Source organism: Sander vitreus, chromosome 14 (genome assembly GCF_031162955.1).
Source record: "Sander vitreus isolate 19-12246 chromosome 14, sanVit1, whole genome shotgun sequence".
NCBI lineage: Eukaryota > Metazoa > Chordata > Actinopteri > Perciformes > Percidae > Sander > Sander vitreus.
This window is the reverse complement of record NC_135868.1, coordinates 10,023,398-10,043,005: the sequence shown is the minus strand read 5'-3', so window position 1 is coordinate 10,043,005 and position 19,608 is coordinate 10,023,398. Positions and strand designations below refer to the sequence as shown.

Sequence of the window (19,608 nt, the reverse complement as noted above, 5' to 3'; positions counted from 1 at the left end):
AGGCCCAGGTGTGAAATACACAGCCTGCCACTGATACTAGTGAAAAGCTAGTGGGACGTACCCAGACCAGTGTGAGAAGATTACAGTGAATCTCTCATTTTCTTGCTATGATCATTACAGCAGGCTCACTGGGGGCATGGGCTGTAATGACTTGAATATCAGGAGGCAATTTGTCTCTTTTTCAGGTCAAGACTATTCTTCTTCTTTTTTTACGACTTCAAAGGCAGACTGTAGAATCTTTGTTCATCATCAACATTATCAGTATAGCAGCGAAACTAAGTGTGTACAGTATAATGAGTCTAACTACACTTTGTTTAGAAAACTGCTCTATTGCACGTCATTCAGTCTCTGAAGAATAATTTCCAAACTCTCCATATGGAAAAGCAAGGACGACATTTTCAAAACATGCAATTGGCATAGCAGTAATTCATTTTATAATACACATTGCTATATAATCACCTTGCCTATGGCATCATTAACCACGATTCCTTCTGTCTGCTGATCAAATTGTCCCCCAAACAGCTCATCAGCAGCTAGCTGTTCAAATTTCCCTTTTAGAAATTACACAAAACAATGGCCACCAGTGGAGCTGTTTTGTGGCTCTTGAGTAGATATGCAGCCATGTTAGTCCTTGGACTCGTTCATTATTTGTCCTCTATTACACAGCAGCACTTTTATGACAGCAGTCTGTGGCGCCTGCAGAATCCATTGTTTCATTACTCAAGTGCTGTTTAGGCCTGTGTTGCTGGGTGTCCTCGTCCTGGTTTTTTAAAATAGCGTTTGCCACCTTTCATCCTTTTCTGCAGCTCATCAATATACATTTTGTACCCAGTGTGAGACCTTCCAGTGGACGAGTAGATCACGGTCAGAGCTAAACAGGCTGCTGTTATTTTCAAAGTGGAGGGATGATGGATCCGCCAACCAGAGGGGGTTGAACACAATCCTTTAGAACAGCGGTGTCAAACTCATTTTCACTAAGGGGCCACTCTGGAAAATGAAAATCACATAAAGGGCCAGACAAGTATAGTTTATTGACATGCATCTTTGACTGTATTACTGCAAGTCGCTGGTTGTGACACATTATTTTGTCATTTTTGTTGCTTTTTTCGTCTTTAGTCGCATTTTTTGTCGACATAAAGCCCTACAAAAGTCAGCAAAAAAGTTCCTTAGCCGTCATAGAGTTTAGCAAATCAAGCAAAACAAAGATTACATTTTTTAAAGTAGGACGCACAGCAACCCGTTTCTCAGCCTGAATATGAAAACTCTCAAATTCTGCTTTCAGTGTTGCATAATTGCAGTTTGAAAAACACTTTCCTGTCTTTTTGGGTTTGGCGCACGACTAGATTAAATGTATTGTGAACCTAAATAGATATGCGGGCCGGATTAAAACCTGCGAGGGGCCGGGTTCGGCCAGCGGGCCTTGAGTTTGACACGTGTGCTTTAGAAGAACTGAAGTGGTATAGTGTGAGCTGCTGGATACAGGCCGCCCTTCATTAAAGCACTAATATTACAAGCTATTAATTATTCAGAGTCGGGCCTTATGACACCATACATCAGGGGTATTATGAGGCTGGTTATTCATTTATTTATTTATTCATTACAGAGTGTTCCTCTGTGAGGAAAAACATTCTAGCCGATAGATAAGTAGTAGTATTCCTAATTCACACTGCACTCTGTTTTTAACGAAGCTACAGAATTCAAAATTTTGATTTGTGTCTCTTTCAGTCTGGGTGTCTTGCTCCTATGTAGAAGGAGTGGGGGGGGCTTTTTATACACCTGTGTAAAAATAATATATAATCTATCCATGTCTGTGGGCTATTTTGAGTTGCAAAGAGCAGCTATTTATTGATATTATTTCATATTAGAATATTTAAAGTTGTGTTAGAGAGAGACTGATGTAGCCATATAGAGAGACATAACTTAACAGTGACTCACCCTTTTTCCCCCTCTTCCATTCTCTTGCTTTTGATTACCTATGTCATCCCACCTTATGCGCTGATTACATCTAAGGTATCATAAATTGTGTGTTTAACAAATTTTTTATGCCATTCTACTCTCCCACCAAAAGAGCTCTGTCCCTGCAATTACAACGGATTAGGGACTAATATCCAATTATGCCTTAATATGCTTCAATGCATTTTTAATGACAGCTGGGTGTTAAAGTCAAATTCACCGCCGTCTCTGTTGGGGGTGGAAGGTGAAGATTGAGGGAGGGAAAGGCTTTCTTGGCAGTATAGGCTGGAGGGAGGATGGGAAACATTGATTTCCTTGGCTGAGGTTACAGGATCCTAGCAGGGAGGCAGCTGCTGCATACTGAAGTCATTCAACGTTACAATTTTGCACCAGCCCCGATACGCAGTAAAATGCCTTTCCCTCGCCCCTGTTTTATGTCAAAGGAAGGAGGACTCAAATGCCTGTTTGAATTTTGATCTGGTATTGAGACCGTTTTATTGAGTTGGTACTTTATGAAGGGATGGCTACTTTGCCAAGACAAGTGAGATTTGAGTACCGCTGACAGCTGAAAAGAGGGTTGAGTATTGTGTCGATGGATTGGACAGAAAATACAGTAAAGAGACGCTATGGTCTGGAGAATCCAATGTTCTGCAAGTCAATCCATGCAGATATACAGTTATAGCTAGTGTATGACAAGCACAGTGAACAAATAGATATTCTCAGATGCACGACTGCATGCCCTTATAAATGTATTCATACTCACGGTTTGTTTGTCTACGCATGATTGTTTTCCACACCAATATTCCATTCATCATTTGTTATTATGTTGAGATAGAAAAAAATATCTGCATAATATTTCAAAGATTGATTGGGATGCAAATTGCCTTGTGAGCCCAATTGGTGTGGCTTGGCCTGTTTTAATTGGGTTCTGTTAATTAATGCTCGATGTGAAGACAAACTGAATTACTTGCAGGTTTTGCGCATGTCATTATCTCCTAATTGTGCTAGTAGGAAAGTGTGTGTGTGTGTTTACTGTATGCACATGCATATTTGGTTAACCCTTTCTTCTCCTGTAAAAATCGTTACATCTTAATAACACACGTCATTAGGTTAATACACCATTAGGAGGCTAAGTTCTAATGTTTTAATCACTGTAAGACTAATACAAGAAGATATAATTTATTTACATTCTATAACTAAATGCATTAGGCTCGTTGGGACCCAAATTAATAAATAAACTACAATACTTGTGTCACAAATCACAAGTCATTGCAGCAGTGCTTCTACTGTACCTTTAATAAAAAGAAAAAGAAATCTTCCAAAATGCTTCCGCCTAAAGATGGATTGAAAATATAGCAGCATGCAATGAACGGTGGGTCATCTCCTGGACCTCCGTGCTGCTGATGTATATGTGCAACTTGAACTGAGAAGCAGCTAGATTCATATTTTCAGACCATTAAAGAGAGGATGCTAAATCTCGAAAACCCTCCATGCAAACGTATAAAAGCCAAATTGCTTCAAAGGGTAAAATGGGACCGTGAGTCATCATGACTGCCGAGCGCTTTATCCCATCAAGCATTCACAGAGTCAAGGAGGTCCTCGAAAGCAACAAATAAACATATTAATGTGATCAGTCGTGCTCTGAGAGGAAGAGTGCATGGCAATTAACGGTTGTCTGTTACTATGCGAAGCGAAGTGTCGTTAGCGCCGGGGTGACCTTGAGGAGCCTCGTTAGGGAAATGATTGACGTGGCAACTGTTGTCAGTGGTAACGCTGACAGTGGGAAGGAAGGGATGGACAGACGGGTAGGCCGGGTGGCAGTGCTGCAGGTGGCAGACAGTGGGTGCAGAGTGGATGTTACGGATGAGATCTGCCTTCATCAAGATGAGAAATGACAAATACAGCAGAGTTCTAAGACAGAGATGAGCCATGTTGCTCCAAGTTCTCATTGCAAACTTGATTTGAAAAGCATTGTTTCGCTTTAGTTTTGACTGTTTCAAATTGCCGATGATTCTATACCAATGTCATGAATGTGGATTGGATTATCAGGTCATTTCCAACACTGTAAATGCAAGCATCAACCACTAAATACCTAGCAACAGCTACAAAACAAATGCCAATAACTGGCAACCATGATCCATGACAAAAACTGTACAGGTCAGTGCAAGTGCGAAATGGTACCTGTGATGTCGTGCTGTTTGAAGGAGTCGCTGTAGATCTGGTGCTGATTGGGACAGTGTTTTTTCAGCCATTTGCACACGTCCTGTTGGGTCCACAAGGCCACTGGCTTGGACAGCTTCACATATCCTGGCTGAGACAAAAAAAGAAAAGAAATTTAGAAACATTTCATGAAATCGGTTATACTGCTTATATTTCTATTTAAGAATCAACACACTTTGACAAGTACTGAAACGGTTGTATGAGTTCCATCTTTTTACAAGCTTGCTGAACTGTGGCTCCGTTGTTCTTGTTTAGAGATCCCCTATGTATGAATATGTATTAAGCAACACTGATTATTTTGCCCCTTAAAATAATGTTTCCCAAATCGTGTCAGTGGTTCATCAACTCGTAACAGGGTGAACGGCACTTCTGCATTCGCTTTGCGGCCCTTTATCGGCTAAACCCGCACTATGCAAGTTTGCCAGATCGGGTAGCGGATCTGTAGTTCGAATGAGAACTGTAATGGACAATTCCACTTCCAACCTGTAGGGGGACCGAAGAGGAAAAGTGCTTTGGTGTTGCTTTAAAGCCTGGGGGCACTGTTGGTTAGGGCTGGGTATTAGTACTCGATACCTTTAAAAAGGTATATACCGAAATAACCCAGTACCAAATACTGAAACTTCTCCAGTCAAATGATACCTGCATTCCTTTTTGTACCCAGATCTAGAAAAAAATTATTTGTATGGTTGTGCTCGCAGCTAGTCTATATCCACGACGTTCCACTTCCAGGATTGCCGTTGGAAATTCTGCCAGATGTCACTCTTTTCAGCCGGATGTCCATTACCTTCCGCTTTCTTTGTGCTGGAATTTTAAACTCTGGTCGATTTTTGAGGACTATGGTTAACTGCTCCTCAGATCTCTGCAGGGTAAATCCAGACAGATTGCTATACCATCTGTCCAATCTGAATTTTCTGTTACATGACAAAAACAACTTTTGAACGTACACGTTTCACCAAAACAAGTTCCTTCCTGATGCTATTTTGCAGCGGCGCTGTGGCTCTGTCCGGCACTTAACGCTGCCCAAGACGATTGTGATTGGTTTAAAGAAATGCCAATATACCAGAGCACGTTTTTCTTCTATCCTTGAATGTTGTGTGGACTAGCCAAACTTCTTCCGCAGCGCTGTGGAGGAAGGGCTGGCAATGCGAGACTAGCTCGTAGCTAGTCACCACAAGCGTTCTTAGATTTAATGAGACATGTGATTGGTCCACTACCGCAGCAGCTACAACCCATACTGTCTGTGGTGTGGTAAGGTCGAGAGCGGTGTATTTGGCGGTGTTGGCAGTTCAGCGTGTCGATATGCTTTCATTCACATGATGGGCATCGAATAAAGTAGAAAGAAAAGGTAACAAAGAAAGTCCTCGTTCTCACTTTAAGAGTACTGGTATTGGTACGGGTATAGTCATTTTTTAATGATACCCAGCCCTACTGGTAGTGGATTACCACCTTCACATTTGAGTCAGAGCAGGAGATGCCAGGACTGCAGAAACTGATTAATTAGGGGTTAATAAGGGGTGTAGTGTTGCACGAAATTAACAAAATGTGATATTGCGATATCGATATTAATTTCGATATTTTTAAACATATGTAAAATTACAAAAGTTATGGGAAAACGCATCAAAATAGATTCATAAATTAAACAACTTTTCTTACAACACAATGTTTATTTCAACTGACTGTCATATTGGACTGGTACAACATAAATAAATAACGAGCATGTCTACAGAACAGGACATGTTTTACTGGTTGTACAGTATAAAATTAATTTAAAAAAGAGAACAGGACACAACTTTTCTTTCGCTTCTCCGATTCGTTCCGTTTTGTTGTCAATTTCTTCACTTACATGGTCACTCTGTCATAATATGCACACACGCGGTACGCTCCATAGGGTTTGTCACGTAGTGGACCCGTGCGCTGACGTGTACCAACATGTGCAAGTGGCACGATAACTGGCCAATGAAACAGGATCATTACAGCGTTGAAGTGGGCTCTAAATCGAACACAACTAAGCCACACAGCCAACGGACGGGACGCAGCGCTCCACAAAATAAACAAAATATTGCATATTTATCGCAACACTTTCGATATAATAGTGATATCGCGATAACGATACTAAGTCGATATACCATGCACCCCTAAAGAGGCGTAATCCAAACAGTTGTGTTTGCCTAGCATTAAAGGTACCAAGGGAAGCTTTAATTATAAATACATGTTTTTGTTTACTTTCAGTCTTTCTACCCAAACCATGTTGTACCCTGACAAGCATGTTGAATAATTTTTTCCTTTTCAAAAAAAAACTCTGAATGTTTTGAAACCTGCATTATTTATAGCAGCTTTTATTGACAGATTTCTAACTTTAACTGCTCTTTACCACCAACACATAGCTTCTTTTTTTTTTTTTTTTAAACTGGTTCAAAAGAACTACAAACATACAACATAAAAACATCATAAAATCAGACAAGACTAGAGCTATGCCTAATACAGAGGAGGCCAAATCTAGTAGATTGCTCTTATTCGGTGTGATTTATTTCCTGGTTTTGTGTTTTGTTGTTATGTTCTTGATTAGTCATTTATATAAAAATCAGAAAATAGTGAAAAAAAGCATCACAGTTTCACAGAGCCTGAGGTGACACCTGTAAGTGTCTTGTTTTGTCCGACCAACAATCAAAAAACCAACACAGAGAACATCAGCAAGACCTCACATTTAAGAAGCTGGAACCAGAGAATGTTTTTGACTTAAACAATTATGTAAATAATTAGAAAAAAAAAAAAAAAAAACGCCACCAGATTTCTGCCGCTATACATCACTGCCTTTTGCCATTGACAGAAAAAAGTGTACTGTATTGTGTCCTTCTACACTGGTTCTGTGTCCTCATGCATGTGCCGATAGAGCTTTAGATACAAACAATACACAGGCAAGCTAATCAAAGTATTGCTCTACAGCACCCCTAGTAGTGAAACTCTAATAATGCAATTATAACCATTGTGACTGAGGGTGAAGCTTTAATCCAACTGCACATTTTCAAATAGGTCATATTAGAATAAATGTATTAGTACATACAGTAACACTTTACTTGAAGGTGTCTACATAAGAGTGACATGACACTGTCATGAACACATGACACTGTCATGACACAGTCATGACACATGAACCCTAACTTGTCATGACAAAAACCGAATGACACTTACTTAAAGAAGCGTTATGTCATGAACGTTTATGATTTGTTCATAATGATTATGACACGTTCATGACAGTGTCTGCAAGATTCTAGTTTAAATACTTCAACAGCAGGCAGCGCAGTAGCCTGCCAAAAGATCACTCGTGAAAGTGCTGGCAATCCTTTTGATTTTGATTGAGGGGCTACTAAAATTACAAACAGAAAGAGGTAATTAAAATTTCACATCCACACCCCTTCACTTCAGCCTGCTCTCTGGCTGCTGTGTGGTGTGGCATAGCAATGGAAGCCCTTCTCTTCTCTGCCCAGAAGAGAGCAGAATAACAGGTACTGGCAGCATTTCCTCTGCTTTGCCTTCTCGCTCCTCCACCGCCCCCAACCCACCCATCTCTCATCTCTTCCCCATATTCGATCTTGCTCAGTCCCTGTCAGATCTATCACATTGTTCTTCTTACTTCCTCTCCCCACATACTGTAGCTCTCATATTTCCCATCTCCCTCTCTCTCACCTGTTTCTTATTATATGGCACTATCTCACTCTCTCCTTCTCTATGTTTCTCCATAGCTCCTTCCCACTCACTCTATATCTAGCATCCCAGACAGAAAGAGAAATTGGGGAAGATGTACATGCAAGTTTTGGCATGTGGTATATACCCCCCTGCAGGTAGGCAAAGTGACAGACAGTCAATGCAAGAAGGTAGGCAGGTTAGGCGAGGCCACCGCTCTTAATGCAATTGCTTGGCAACTTGCGTGGATAGATGAATCTGCAGGGAGGGGAGGGAATGGTATCGCAGGAAAAAAGCACATTAACCATTAAACACATCTCAACTTAATTAACCCTGACTAGTGGCCTGAGGCAACAGGACAGAGAGAGGGAGGCCCAGATGGAGAAAGAGTGAGGGAGAGGAGTGTGTGTGTTGAAAGCATGCAAGGAAAAGGCAGTTTGGGAGAGTAGAAGTAGCAGGATGGTAAGGAGAGGATGCTGGGAGTGTGGAGGATGGCTGGACTAACAGATGAGGCAGAGGAATAAAGAGGGAGAGCAGAAAAAAAGATTGTGCTCCAGAATGGGCTCGGCAGAATATGACATAGGAGACTCGCTCATTTTCCATGAACCCATTTCTGAGTCAATGGCCATCTGTGTTTTACATTCTGCACTGATTTAGCCCATAGATGTGGTCCTGGGGCCGGGTACAATAGGTAAGCTGGTGCCTTTCTGCCTGCCAGCCAGCCAACAGAGCCAAAGGGCGGAGAGAAAACAGCAGGGAGAAGAAAACAGGAGTACAATCATGGTCAAAGAGCTGTGTTCAAGAGACTCCGGGCCAATTAGAGATTTGAGTGACAGCATCTGGGAACAGGCGCACACACACATACATACACTTGTGCAACCCAGGCACAGAAACTGAAAAAAAAAAAAAAAAGTTTATTATATATATATATATATATATTACACACACTGTACATGAATGCAATGTACACACACAAACCATCCAATTGCCATGTGTGTAGTGCTGCTGTCCTTGGCTTTAATTGAGAACTGAAAGCCCAGTACAGCTCCCAGTATTCTTCACGTTACCTTAGCAACAGAGCAAGGACAACCTCAGAAATTAAAGACGAGGAATAAAGCCATTGGGGCAAAACGCACAACACAAACATGAACCAGAGACTGGAATAAACATCCACACATTAATGACCATAGAGGAAAAATATTACTTACATAATGAAGCATGTAATCGCGTTAACACCGATAAGCATTTAAAGATCCAATCTGAATGTACTCGGCTAAATGAATCAAGAGGCAATCACATGGCCCCTTTGTGGAGACAGTATTGGAATACAAAAAGGAGCTGGGAATTAAAAGCACGGAAAAGCATTCCAGCAACAAACCCCATGCGAGTGAGAGCGTGAATTTGGCAGTTGTGAAGAATACAGCGGTAGTTGTTTCTAAGGAGAACTGCAACCTCTCTTCATTTTGGCTTCAAGATGTTTAGGCTGATTGCAGGGTCAAATGGCTTTACACTCAATTTAAATGTTAACTACAGCAGCAATTAGCACGACATTTTTTGTCAATTTACTGTATTCTGTATTAAAGTGGCAACAAAGACCCAAATAGACTTTATAGTTTTGTTTACTTCCCAGGAATATCTACAACTGAACCTCAACCCTGGATTCCCCGGACAAAAGACGAGGGCAGTGTTCATTTATTGAACAAATGTGTACAAGGGTAAAACAAATATTCAATAGCTCTTTGACAGCACAAGAAAAAAAGCAATATTACTATATACAAATATATATATATATATATATATATTCTAAATTACAAGCTGGGGGGGGGGGAGAAGGTTTCCAGACTAGTAAATTGCTGTAAAAGACTGCATCAAAAAAAGTGGAAATGAAGGATAATGGCAACTTCTACTTGTAATAAAGGGATAAAATATGAACACACACACAAAATGTTAACTATTCGGCTTTAACAATAAAGCGTATCACTGTGATTCAATACATGGAGTCAGTGGCATACAGTGGCAAACCTTAACTTTAATCCCATTTATAAGCAGTATAGAAACATGTAATACATTGTTCATATCAAATTAGAATGTATAAATCAGCTGATAAGGACATATGTTTATTTATGTACAGTATTTTACAACAATTATAACTTCTTCTATGATGACAATCTTATTGTATTGTTATATTGACATTCAGCAGCTGTTTGTATACCAGAATCCAGTTATGGATGCCTCACAAGAGGAGTTAAACTAGTTGACAACTACATCTAAAAGACCTTACATCAGTTTACAATTACATTACGGTGTGTTATATGCCGGTATATTAAATGTTTATATACTGCTTATGAATGCTAGAATATGGTATTATCACCTTGCACTGTCTGCTTTATGAATTTTTCTCTGACTGGTCAGAGCAAAATTCATAAAGCATAGAATTTCTATTCTATTCTGATTTTGCTTAAATTTTTTCATTTCTTTGATACATTTTTAAGAATACCAGAGGACATGTGATCCTTTCCTTATTTATTGAACTTACTGAAATTACACCAGTAACATTCACTGTTAGATACTACCCTCTAGTGTCTAAACTAAAAACTGCAACCACTTTTTCAGTTTGACTGGGCAGAAAAGTGCCGAGAGGAGGAGGGGGGCCACTGCCATTAGTGTCATGTTGACTGAGTGAATGGCTGTTTGAGACACGGAGCCCAGTGTCGTCTGCCCGATCTCCACTGCACAGCTAATTAACAGCTCTGGCATGCTCTCTCTCACTTTCCTTTCTCCGTGCCTCGCTCTATTTCTCTCGGCCAGAGCTGGCAGGAGATGAAAATCCCCTGCATTAATTAATCTGTTACATACAGGAATGGGGATGAAAATGAGATGTGTCTATACGTGCGTGTGCATGTGCGTGTCCAGAGAGGTGTGGATGCCGGACAGAGAATAACACGCTACGCTAGATAGAGTTATAAGCCTTCATAAGGAGCCTCTGTTTGCCAACTTTACTCAGGCACATCAAAGAAGAAGAAGACCTTAGAAGACCCCTTCACTGTGCCCGACCTTGGGATTTGGCAGGGTCCATAAAGCATTGCACCAAACAAGATATAATCACCTTGGGCTTGATAGTGATTACGACTGAGATGACAAGGCTTGGCTCGATTACAAATCCAGCCGGGCGCAAGATTCAGCTTCAATCGAATATTTAAAAATGCACACTGCTGATGTGATGAACTGAAATTACCTAGAGTTTGCTTTTCTACAGGTATGTACTAAGGTCTGAATTAATTACGTCTTCAGATTTATTCAGAGCCAACAATTGATAACCTGACTCCGCCAGATGGATTTGCTCGGCATATCCATCTGGGAACTTTCCGGGTTTTTTTGGGAAGGGGCGAAAATACTGGTTAGCTGATTGGATAAACCATCTGTCTATCACCAGGGGTGATAGACAGACAGATGGTCGGACACAACCAATCGGATCAACGAAATATCAAACTCTTGCCGAAACCATTTGGATGAAGAGCAAAAACATCTTTTCCTCAGAGAAAAGCCTCCAGTGCCGTTTTTTGCTCTTCTTTCAATGAAGGAATACTTTCTAATTCAGTTTAAAACTAAACCCGCCTCAAAACTAAACGCTGATTGGTCAGTCGTTTGGGGAACAGCTCCAAATTTTCTCTGTCTCAAGATGCCAGACTGATCTGCGTCTCACGAGGCTAAACAATTGAGGCATCTTGCTCTACATGAAAACCAAACAAATGAGCTTTAATGTTTTTGATTTTCCATCCTCAGCATATTCTTGACATAGTAACAAGAGTACCTTCATCTTAGTCAACTGTCCTTACAAGAACCAGAAGGCCAAGGAAAGTTCTGAAAGCTGCCATCAAATTTGTTCAATATCTTTGTTTGTTTGGTGAGATAGTTCCTGATTGAAAGTGGGGGTTTCTGGTACAGCGTTACTGGCAAAGTGCAGGTGTTTTATTGTGAAACCAACAAGTTTCGGCTTGTGGCCTTCATTCGGAGTCATCATACAACGCATCACAAAGAACATTTTATATATTCCAATCGTTGATGGAGTTCTGACATCTTCAGGTCAGGATTCAAAATTTTCGATTATTCATCTTAAACTCATCGGTATGCAGTTACTCAATGAAATGCGGGGGGGATTCTGAAGCTGTAGACGCTCTAACTACTATTACACTGTGACTTTTTGTTAAGAGTGAAATCCAGTGGTGCAAACTTCACCATTTAGCTCCTTATTAAGCTCCTATCATATAATATTAATAAATACTATCGGGCCCATGCCTGTGTTGCATGATAGAATAGATTGTCATTCTATGTTGTTATAGTCTTTATGCACTTGATCTATTGCATCCCCCCCCCAAAGAGAAAAACATATTCTTAACTTCAATCCAGATACAAACAACACTGAGAATCACTTAATCACTCAGTTAATCACACATTAACTGAGTCAGTTAAGTTATTTCAGCTATTATAAGTACTTCCTCTTGGTCTCTACTGCAATTCGGCTACAAACAGAAATATGCAGGGATATAAAATTACTTGAAGATACCTGAAAAAGAAACACAGCACAGATAGTATGTAAAAGATGTTGTGTTGATGTTTGTTTTGTCACCGCAGAATCACCACCTATTAACTTACAGCACAATACAGAGCATTTCAACTCGTGTGTGTGTGTGTGTGTGTGTGTGTGTGTGTGTGTGTGTGTGTGTGTGTGTGTGTGTGTGTGTGTGTGTGTGTGTGTGTGTGTGTTGTTTGTTAATTGAACTGAGGCCTGGCTGTCTGTTTGGTATTTCAAAAAGCTCATTGAGGGTTTTCACAGAGGACTTTGACTCAAAGTTCTTCCACTTGCTTTGATTGACAGCTGATTCTCATTTTGTGTGTGTGTGTGTGTGTGTGTGTGTGTGTGTGTGTGTGTGTGTGTGTATGTGTCCACAGTCTATTTTTGGAGAAGGAGTGAGGAATTTATTCTGCATTGCTGATGATGGATCCTTTGATCTTTTATCAGAAACACAGCTCGTCTTTTCTCATTTATTCCCTGTTAAATTATTTGTTTGTACTGAAGAGGTAGATGTGTGCCAAAATAAATAGTGTATACATCCCATTTCAAACTCTTTGGTTTATTACCGCAGGTGTCTAATTCTTGCTTTGGAGTGGTTACTAAGACACATCGTATACTGCTTTAATCAGACTACATAGTTCTGTTATATAATCTGAAGAAAAAAATGGAAAAAAGTTTAGGCTATCCTGTAAAAAGAAAGGAAAGGATTGTCATGTTATTGTTTTTTTACAACACTGAAATTAGATTAATCTGAAAGCTGCTATATTAAATTAAAACGTTTGCATATCATGGCCTTCGACTTATTTTTTTTTTGACAATTATTTAGAGTCAAGCAGTTTCCACTGGAAATCCAAACAGGTGTCACATTATTTGTGATGAGGGTGGACTGCACTGGCATGAAGCTGATGTCCATGCTCTCTGAAGTGAACTAACACTGATGCAAACACTTTCCCTGCGCATGGTGCTCTCGGACCAACTCTTACCCGTGACAGCTCAGACTCAGAGACAGAGCGGTGTGGCGGTGAGCGGCGCTGGTATATGGGGGGGCTGACGTCCTGGTAGCTCGAGCTGTCATCGTCCAGCAGCACAGGACCATCCACAGACTCCTCCTCTTCCTCCAGCTGTGACGTCATATCATCCGGGCACATCTGGTGATCACTGCCATTCTGGCTCAGGTTGCAGTAAACAGCTGTATCGGCAGAATAAATGACTGAATGAGCCATGGATGAAGGGCAGAATAACCTTTTATGTATCCAGAAGTATTGTACTAAAATTGCAATAAACTCAAATTACTTATGTTTCACTGCAGAAATGCCTAAATATAAATGCTTTTCAGTACGTTTGGCTTTCAAAATAGCACTATATAACTGAATACTATATATAGCTTAATAATATATTAAAAATATAAAATATATTTTGAAGGATTTTTTATTCAAGGTGATTTTTTAACTGCTTTTTGATTTCATGTTACTATGTCTACTGATATTTCCATCTGTGAGCATGTTGAATCACACCAGGTCCTCTCACACTGAATGCTATACTGCTACAATTCCACTAGATGGCAGCAGATAATGATCCATGGTGGATGAGTAGCCATTGAAGCAGTCTCAATTCAACCACATACTAATACCATTCAGCCTGCAATGTAATATACAGTACTGTCTTTGCAGATAATATAGGCTACAAGAACTCATTGTATTTCACTGTCAAATGACAGCAGCAAATTATACTAAATATATACAAGTCGTTTGCTGAGAGAATAACTCATTTTAAGTGGGACTTTGAAAGGCTACTGCCAATTTCCTAACCTAATAACCTTAAAGCAAATGTGTGTATTTTTCCTGTTGCAAATACTGTAAAAAGTTGAATTCATGAGCAATAAATAAAAATAAAACCCTCTCACTTCCCTACACTCTACGCTAATGTTAGCTATTGTTAGCAAACTTTAGATGTGACGTAACAGACATGAATGAGTTTGCTGGCTTTATGACACTTGTGCTACTGTAAAGTCTCATTTTAGTGTTACAAGAGAAGTTACAAGTTACAATGCACTTTCAAGGATATTTATGGAGCTGTCTCACCACTGTCTACGGTTTGTTTTATTAAGGTGTGAGGAGTTCCTCCATTTCATTGCAATGTGAGACAATAGTGAACACCAACATCACAAAATCAAGTGAATTTAGTTTGCGTACTATCATCTTTGAGTACTTTTTCATGTCAACACATATTTATATAAAACACAGAATTAGCATGCAGTATGGAATTGGGAAACAGCTTGACTTTACCGCAGACACAATATACACAGCAAATGCATCAAATTCACAAACACAAACATAGTACACTATGTTTGGATCGATTTTGTGGATGTTTAATCTAAAGTTAAGTTTGCAATTTTAACCATTCAAAGCCCAAAAGGTAGAACCTTCTCAGCCATCGTAACCCATAATTGATAACTGAGCAATGAAACAGCAGGTTTCACTTTCAGCCAGAAAGAAGCATCTATTCAGTAAAATTGATCAACATCGTGTTTTGTCAGAATAAAACAAATTGCAGAAAAAGTTGCAGAGTTGCAGAAAAAAGAAAAGAAAACAAAGCTGGGCCTTGGTGAGTGATGAACAGTTTTACAGCTCTAAATCCATAGAAAACTTTTACTTGGCAGTCGATTTCAAATCTCAGACAGACAGGCTTTAAATCCACCGAATCAATTCCTATCCAAGTAAGGGTGACTTTGTTTCAGTGGAGGCTGCATATTATAGACTGGAGCTTTCAGGAGATGAAGGACAAAAGTAATAAATTATTTATATTTATATATATATATATTTTTTATTATATTACTATATATAATATTATAATAATAATATATATAGCAGAGGGCTTAAATTCCTTGTTATACATTAAACTTGTATTGCACTACTTTGCCCTTTTTCTCCATGAAGTAATTATTTTTAGTTTAGTTTGTGATAGAAGGCGTCAGCCTCAGGCACTATTTTAGTCTCATCAGCCACTGGTGCAGGCGCAGAAGCGACAGCTAGCAGTGAGTTGTGAGGTGTCACTAACTGAAATAGGCCGTTTGTCATCATGCAATCTGCCCACTTGTTCTAAAAACACAGACAACTCATTTATGTGGAATGGGAGCCAAAGACCCTTTTCATCACACCTGAAAGCTGCTGCTGCAGCTGCAGATTAAAGGTCGGAGCAACGTGTTTCAAAGGATGCACGTTCTGCTTTTTTGAATGGTCTAAAGAGAGCAAGAAAAGCATTAACGCAAACACGGATCAAAACACAATGACAGACATTAATGGTCTGTAACAAAACACTTAAGAGTTAGAGGCACATGCTATTACAGGCAATGAATTCAATGTCCCTGATGGACAAATTGGTGTTGGCTGGGATTAAAAAGATGACAGCCATATATCGGTCAAACGAATCATTTCAGTCTAACTGCTGGCAGGCCCAGGAAAACAGCCAATTAGGGACTTCTGTCAGGCCATTGAGCAATTACAACAACTCTGACACAGTTCAGTAGGATTGGAACAAGACAATAAAAACAGCAACAACATCTGTGCTGTCATTTCATGTAACAAAGAGCAGGAGGATGAAAACTACCGTATGACATGCCCGACACCATACACCTTGAAAATGAAGTAAGAACTCAATATGATTTAGTGAACGAAAGCGCTGCAAGCCACATTTATTCAAAGCAAAACCTCTCAAAGATACGTCCTCCCCAGGATCTTAAATCACGCCGTCCTCTCAGGATTGTAGTGAAAATGTTTCACTTCTCTACACTTTCACTGATTATTCTGGGGACACGGGAGTGTTTGTTATATACTGCTGTCAGAGCACTGAACCCTGGATGACTCAAATTGGAGCTGATGGAATAATTTATGCCTCTGAAGTCACGCACTGTCCGAATTCCCAAAAAATAGAAATACACACACACATACATACATACATACATACATACATACATACTCAATACTTAAAAAGTTGGAGTCTGTGATTCTGGAGAAATATTGTTGATATTATATACATCTTTCACACTGTCAAAGAAATTATTACTTATGCACTTTTCTCTGTGAGGTGAACAAGATATACAGAACTGAAACCAGCACACCTTGAGATTTTGTTGTCCAGAGTCAAACAAGTATTAACCCTTTGAGGACGAAAGACGCACCGGCGCATCCAATGATGTTTGACAAAACTCCTACTCAAAAAAAAAAACGCCAACGACATTTATTTACTATTTTTATCATATATATAACTTTGGTAAATTCATTTGAAGCACCGAAACAATTCGTACAACACGTCATAATTTAAGGTTTGTTTTCAAAAGAGATATGAGGAATTTCAAAAAGCCAACATCAACGTTTCAGCTTTAGCGCCAAATTATCTCTTTACACATTGCTATAGAAAAAAATTGGGGGCGTCACTTACGGAAAGATGAGTTCTTTCTGAACATTTTGATATAAAAACACATGGGGATCAGTTATATGCAAATACCCTAAAAAGAAGATACATGTATGTGAAAATGCCCTTAGACCTCAGAGGGTTAAGAAGAATAACACTAACTGGTCAAATTGTGGATCACAGTGCAATATTATAAAGTAATATCACAAACATGGCACAGCTGCAGACCTGTTCTGGTCTGATCCCTGATAAGAAACAGTTGCCTTGAGATGTTCCCATAGAAAACACAGAGAGAATATACATGAACGAGCCATGTTTTAAACAAAGCCAACTTGAGATGCGTAGCACGAAGCATTGCTCCCTCTCACTGCCTCTTTATTCCTTCCTCCTCTCCTCCCAGCTCACTCTTTCCCCTCTCCTCCTCGCCTTGTCTCAATTCTTGACTGGTGTGCAACAACTCGGGAAGAGAAATTAATTATATATCCTCTGCTAAAAGCATCTAAACAAGGGAACCAGCAAACTAAATGGATAGATGGACGACAAGATGATGATAGGGGTAAGGGAAGTGGAGGCACACAGAGGAGAAAGGAGAGTTGCATTTCGCTCGATCCTCTAAAGGGAAGAAGGGTGGGTGGATAGGGGACTATGAGATACAGAAATGCTTTTTCTCTTTTTTTTAAACGGCAACAGCCACTATAAATAGCACCATTACATTCTTCACGCTCTCCTCCCTGACATGCGCCGCGCAAGAATTGCGAGGGAAGAAAGATAGACGAGGGACGACGTCTGCCTGCTTTTTTCTCTCTCAATGACATTCAGTAAAACAGGAGGGAAATGAGGGGAGAAAATGAATGGTGTTAAATAGTAGCGCCATCCATGCACAACCAAATGCATTCCTATTACTGAGAGGAAGATTAATAAAGAATTGGATTAGTCTTTCATAACTGTCTTTCTTAATTACTGGACATGGTTTTGAACAAGGAAGCCATTACAACAAGTCATATTTGAAAAATACCATCCGACAACAACACTGTATGTCCGTGTGAGAGGAGCACGTAATCATACTGCCTAATCATTTTTATCTTGTATTGTTACAGTTTGGTGCTGGACCAGATGAGTGCTGCATCAGGACTTTCTGTGCTACACCAGCTACCACCCAAAGAATACTGAATATCGAGAGTTTTTTTAACCTTTATTTAGCTTTGCTGAGATGTTCAGGTTGCATTCCTTGCATTTAGGTCATTAGGTCAGATCTTTTAACTGCACACTTAATAGAGGTATATATTTGGGCTGATATGTCTCCCTATACCTCCCCGTAAAATTGCAGGAACCCAGCTAAAAACAAATGTTTCAAAACCGGGTCAATGGGAAAAGCCAAACGCTCCGTTTTTCTGTGCTACGCCAGAGCCTGCGTTTCACAGACCGAGCTGGTTCAAAGTGAAACCAGTAGTGGGTCCATAATCAAAAGTGAAGTTTGCTCTGTGTGGGCGCTCAGGCTCATAGTGATCGCTTTCTCTTTGGCTGACTCTCAAAGTGGAGCAGAATGAATTGTTTGTGAATCAACTGTATGACCCAGAAACAAAGCCTGGAGAAAGCAGCCAGGGGAAAGCCAGACCAGATGACTGCACTGCATGCCATGAGACCTTTCTTCTTTTGCCTGCATCCAGGACATTTGGCAAAAAGGTAAAGCTAATCAAAATCTGCTAATAGGCATGTATACAGTACAGGAAGGACGTGAGCGCATTCATTCCCAAAACCAAACTGTGCCAACAGATTTGAAGAGGTGGTCTGGCACCAAAACTGGCAGGATCTCAGCAAAATGACATTTCAGCCATCCGCGCAGCTGTTACTCTTTTTTTATATGTTAACAGTGACTTGGAGCTGAATCAGAAATCAGTCCCAACACTGGAAATAAACAAGTATTCAGGGAATGAATGTGTGTCTCTCTAATCAGCTCACACTCACTAGCGCCTGCATTCACGATGATTTACATGCACTTGTGCCCAACCCTGCATGTACAGACAAAGATGCTGTGAAAAGGCCTTCCTAACGCTGCATGCATTGCTGATTCTCACCCAGTCTGCTTTGAGAAAGTGAGCAAATCTACATGGGGTGTCAACCGAGTCCGTTCCCTGCTCTCCAAATTAGAAAAAATGTGCAAAGAGTGTGTGAACGTGCGAAGAGAGTGCATCTGCTCAGCTGTCTACCCCGAGGACCTTGGACAGATCTTCTCCATCAGTGGGGGACAGAAGACAGAGAGTCAGATCCTTGTTACATGCTTACTAAAGTACCAATTATAATATCTTTGAAGGGTAGAAAAGAGACAGGGAGAGAAGCGCATTAACTGCAATATACAATGTTTTGGACTGTAGGAAGAGTTTAAGATTAAATTCAGGAGAAAGATGCTTATAGATGATCTCTTCTTTGTTTATACATTTTTCAAAGCTCTTTATAACAAAAGTCTCTCATGGGGTAGTTTGAGTCTAATGATTAATTTACTAAACTCTTTGGAGATGACAAACGGCAGAACGCTTGCATCATTAGGGCTGGGTATCAAATCTAAATACATGTTTCTCAATATGTACATAACCATGACTATCAAAAAATGTGTGCCAAAAGCTTACGGTCAAATCTTGTTTAAATATTCCTAAATGAGAAAATTCCTGAATTAAATTAGTTTTAAAAGGCAAAATTAAATAAGTTAATGTTATGCTCAGAGAGAAAGGCTATGTTTACCTAGTAGCCTTTCTCTCTGAGCACAACAGCTTCCA

At 39.9% G+C, this 19,608-nt stretch overlaps 1 protein-coding gene across 3 annotated transcripts in view; it reads right to left on the bottom strand.

Moving 5' to 3' along the window:
• The window catches only part of samd12 (sterile alpha motif domain containing 12), a 104,859-nt gene that overhangs the window by 73,124 nt on the left and 12,127 nt on the right, over positions 1-19,608 (bottom strand). For all 3 annotated transcript variants that reach the window (XM_078267118.1, XM_078267116.1, XM_078267115.1), the window contains exons 2-3: positions 13,411-13,616; positions 4,135-4,264 (exon numbers count right to left, since the gene is read on the bottom strand). In XM_078267118.1, coding sequence (XP_078123244.1) covers positions 4,135-4,264; positions 13,411-13,575 — 295 coding nt within the window. In that variant the 5' untranslated portion in view covers positions 13,576-13,616. The remainder of the gene's footprint in view (positions 1-4,134; positions 4,265-13,410; positions 13,617-19,608) is intronic.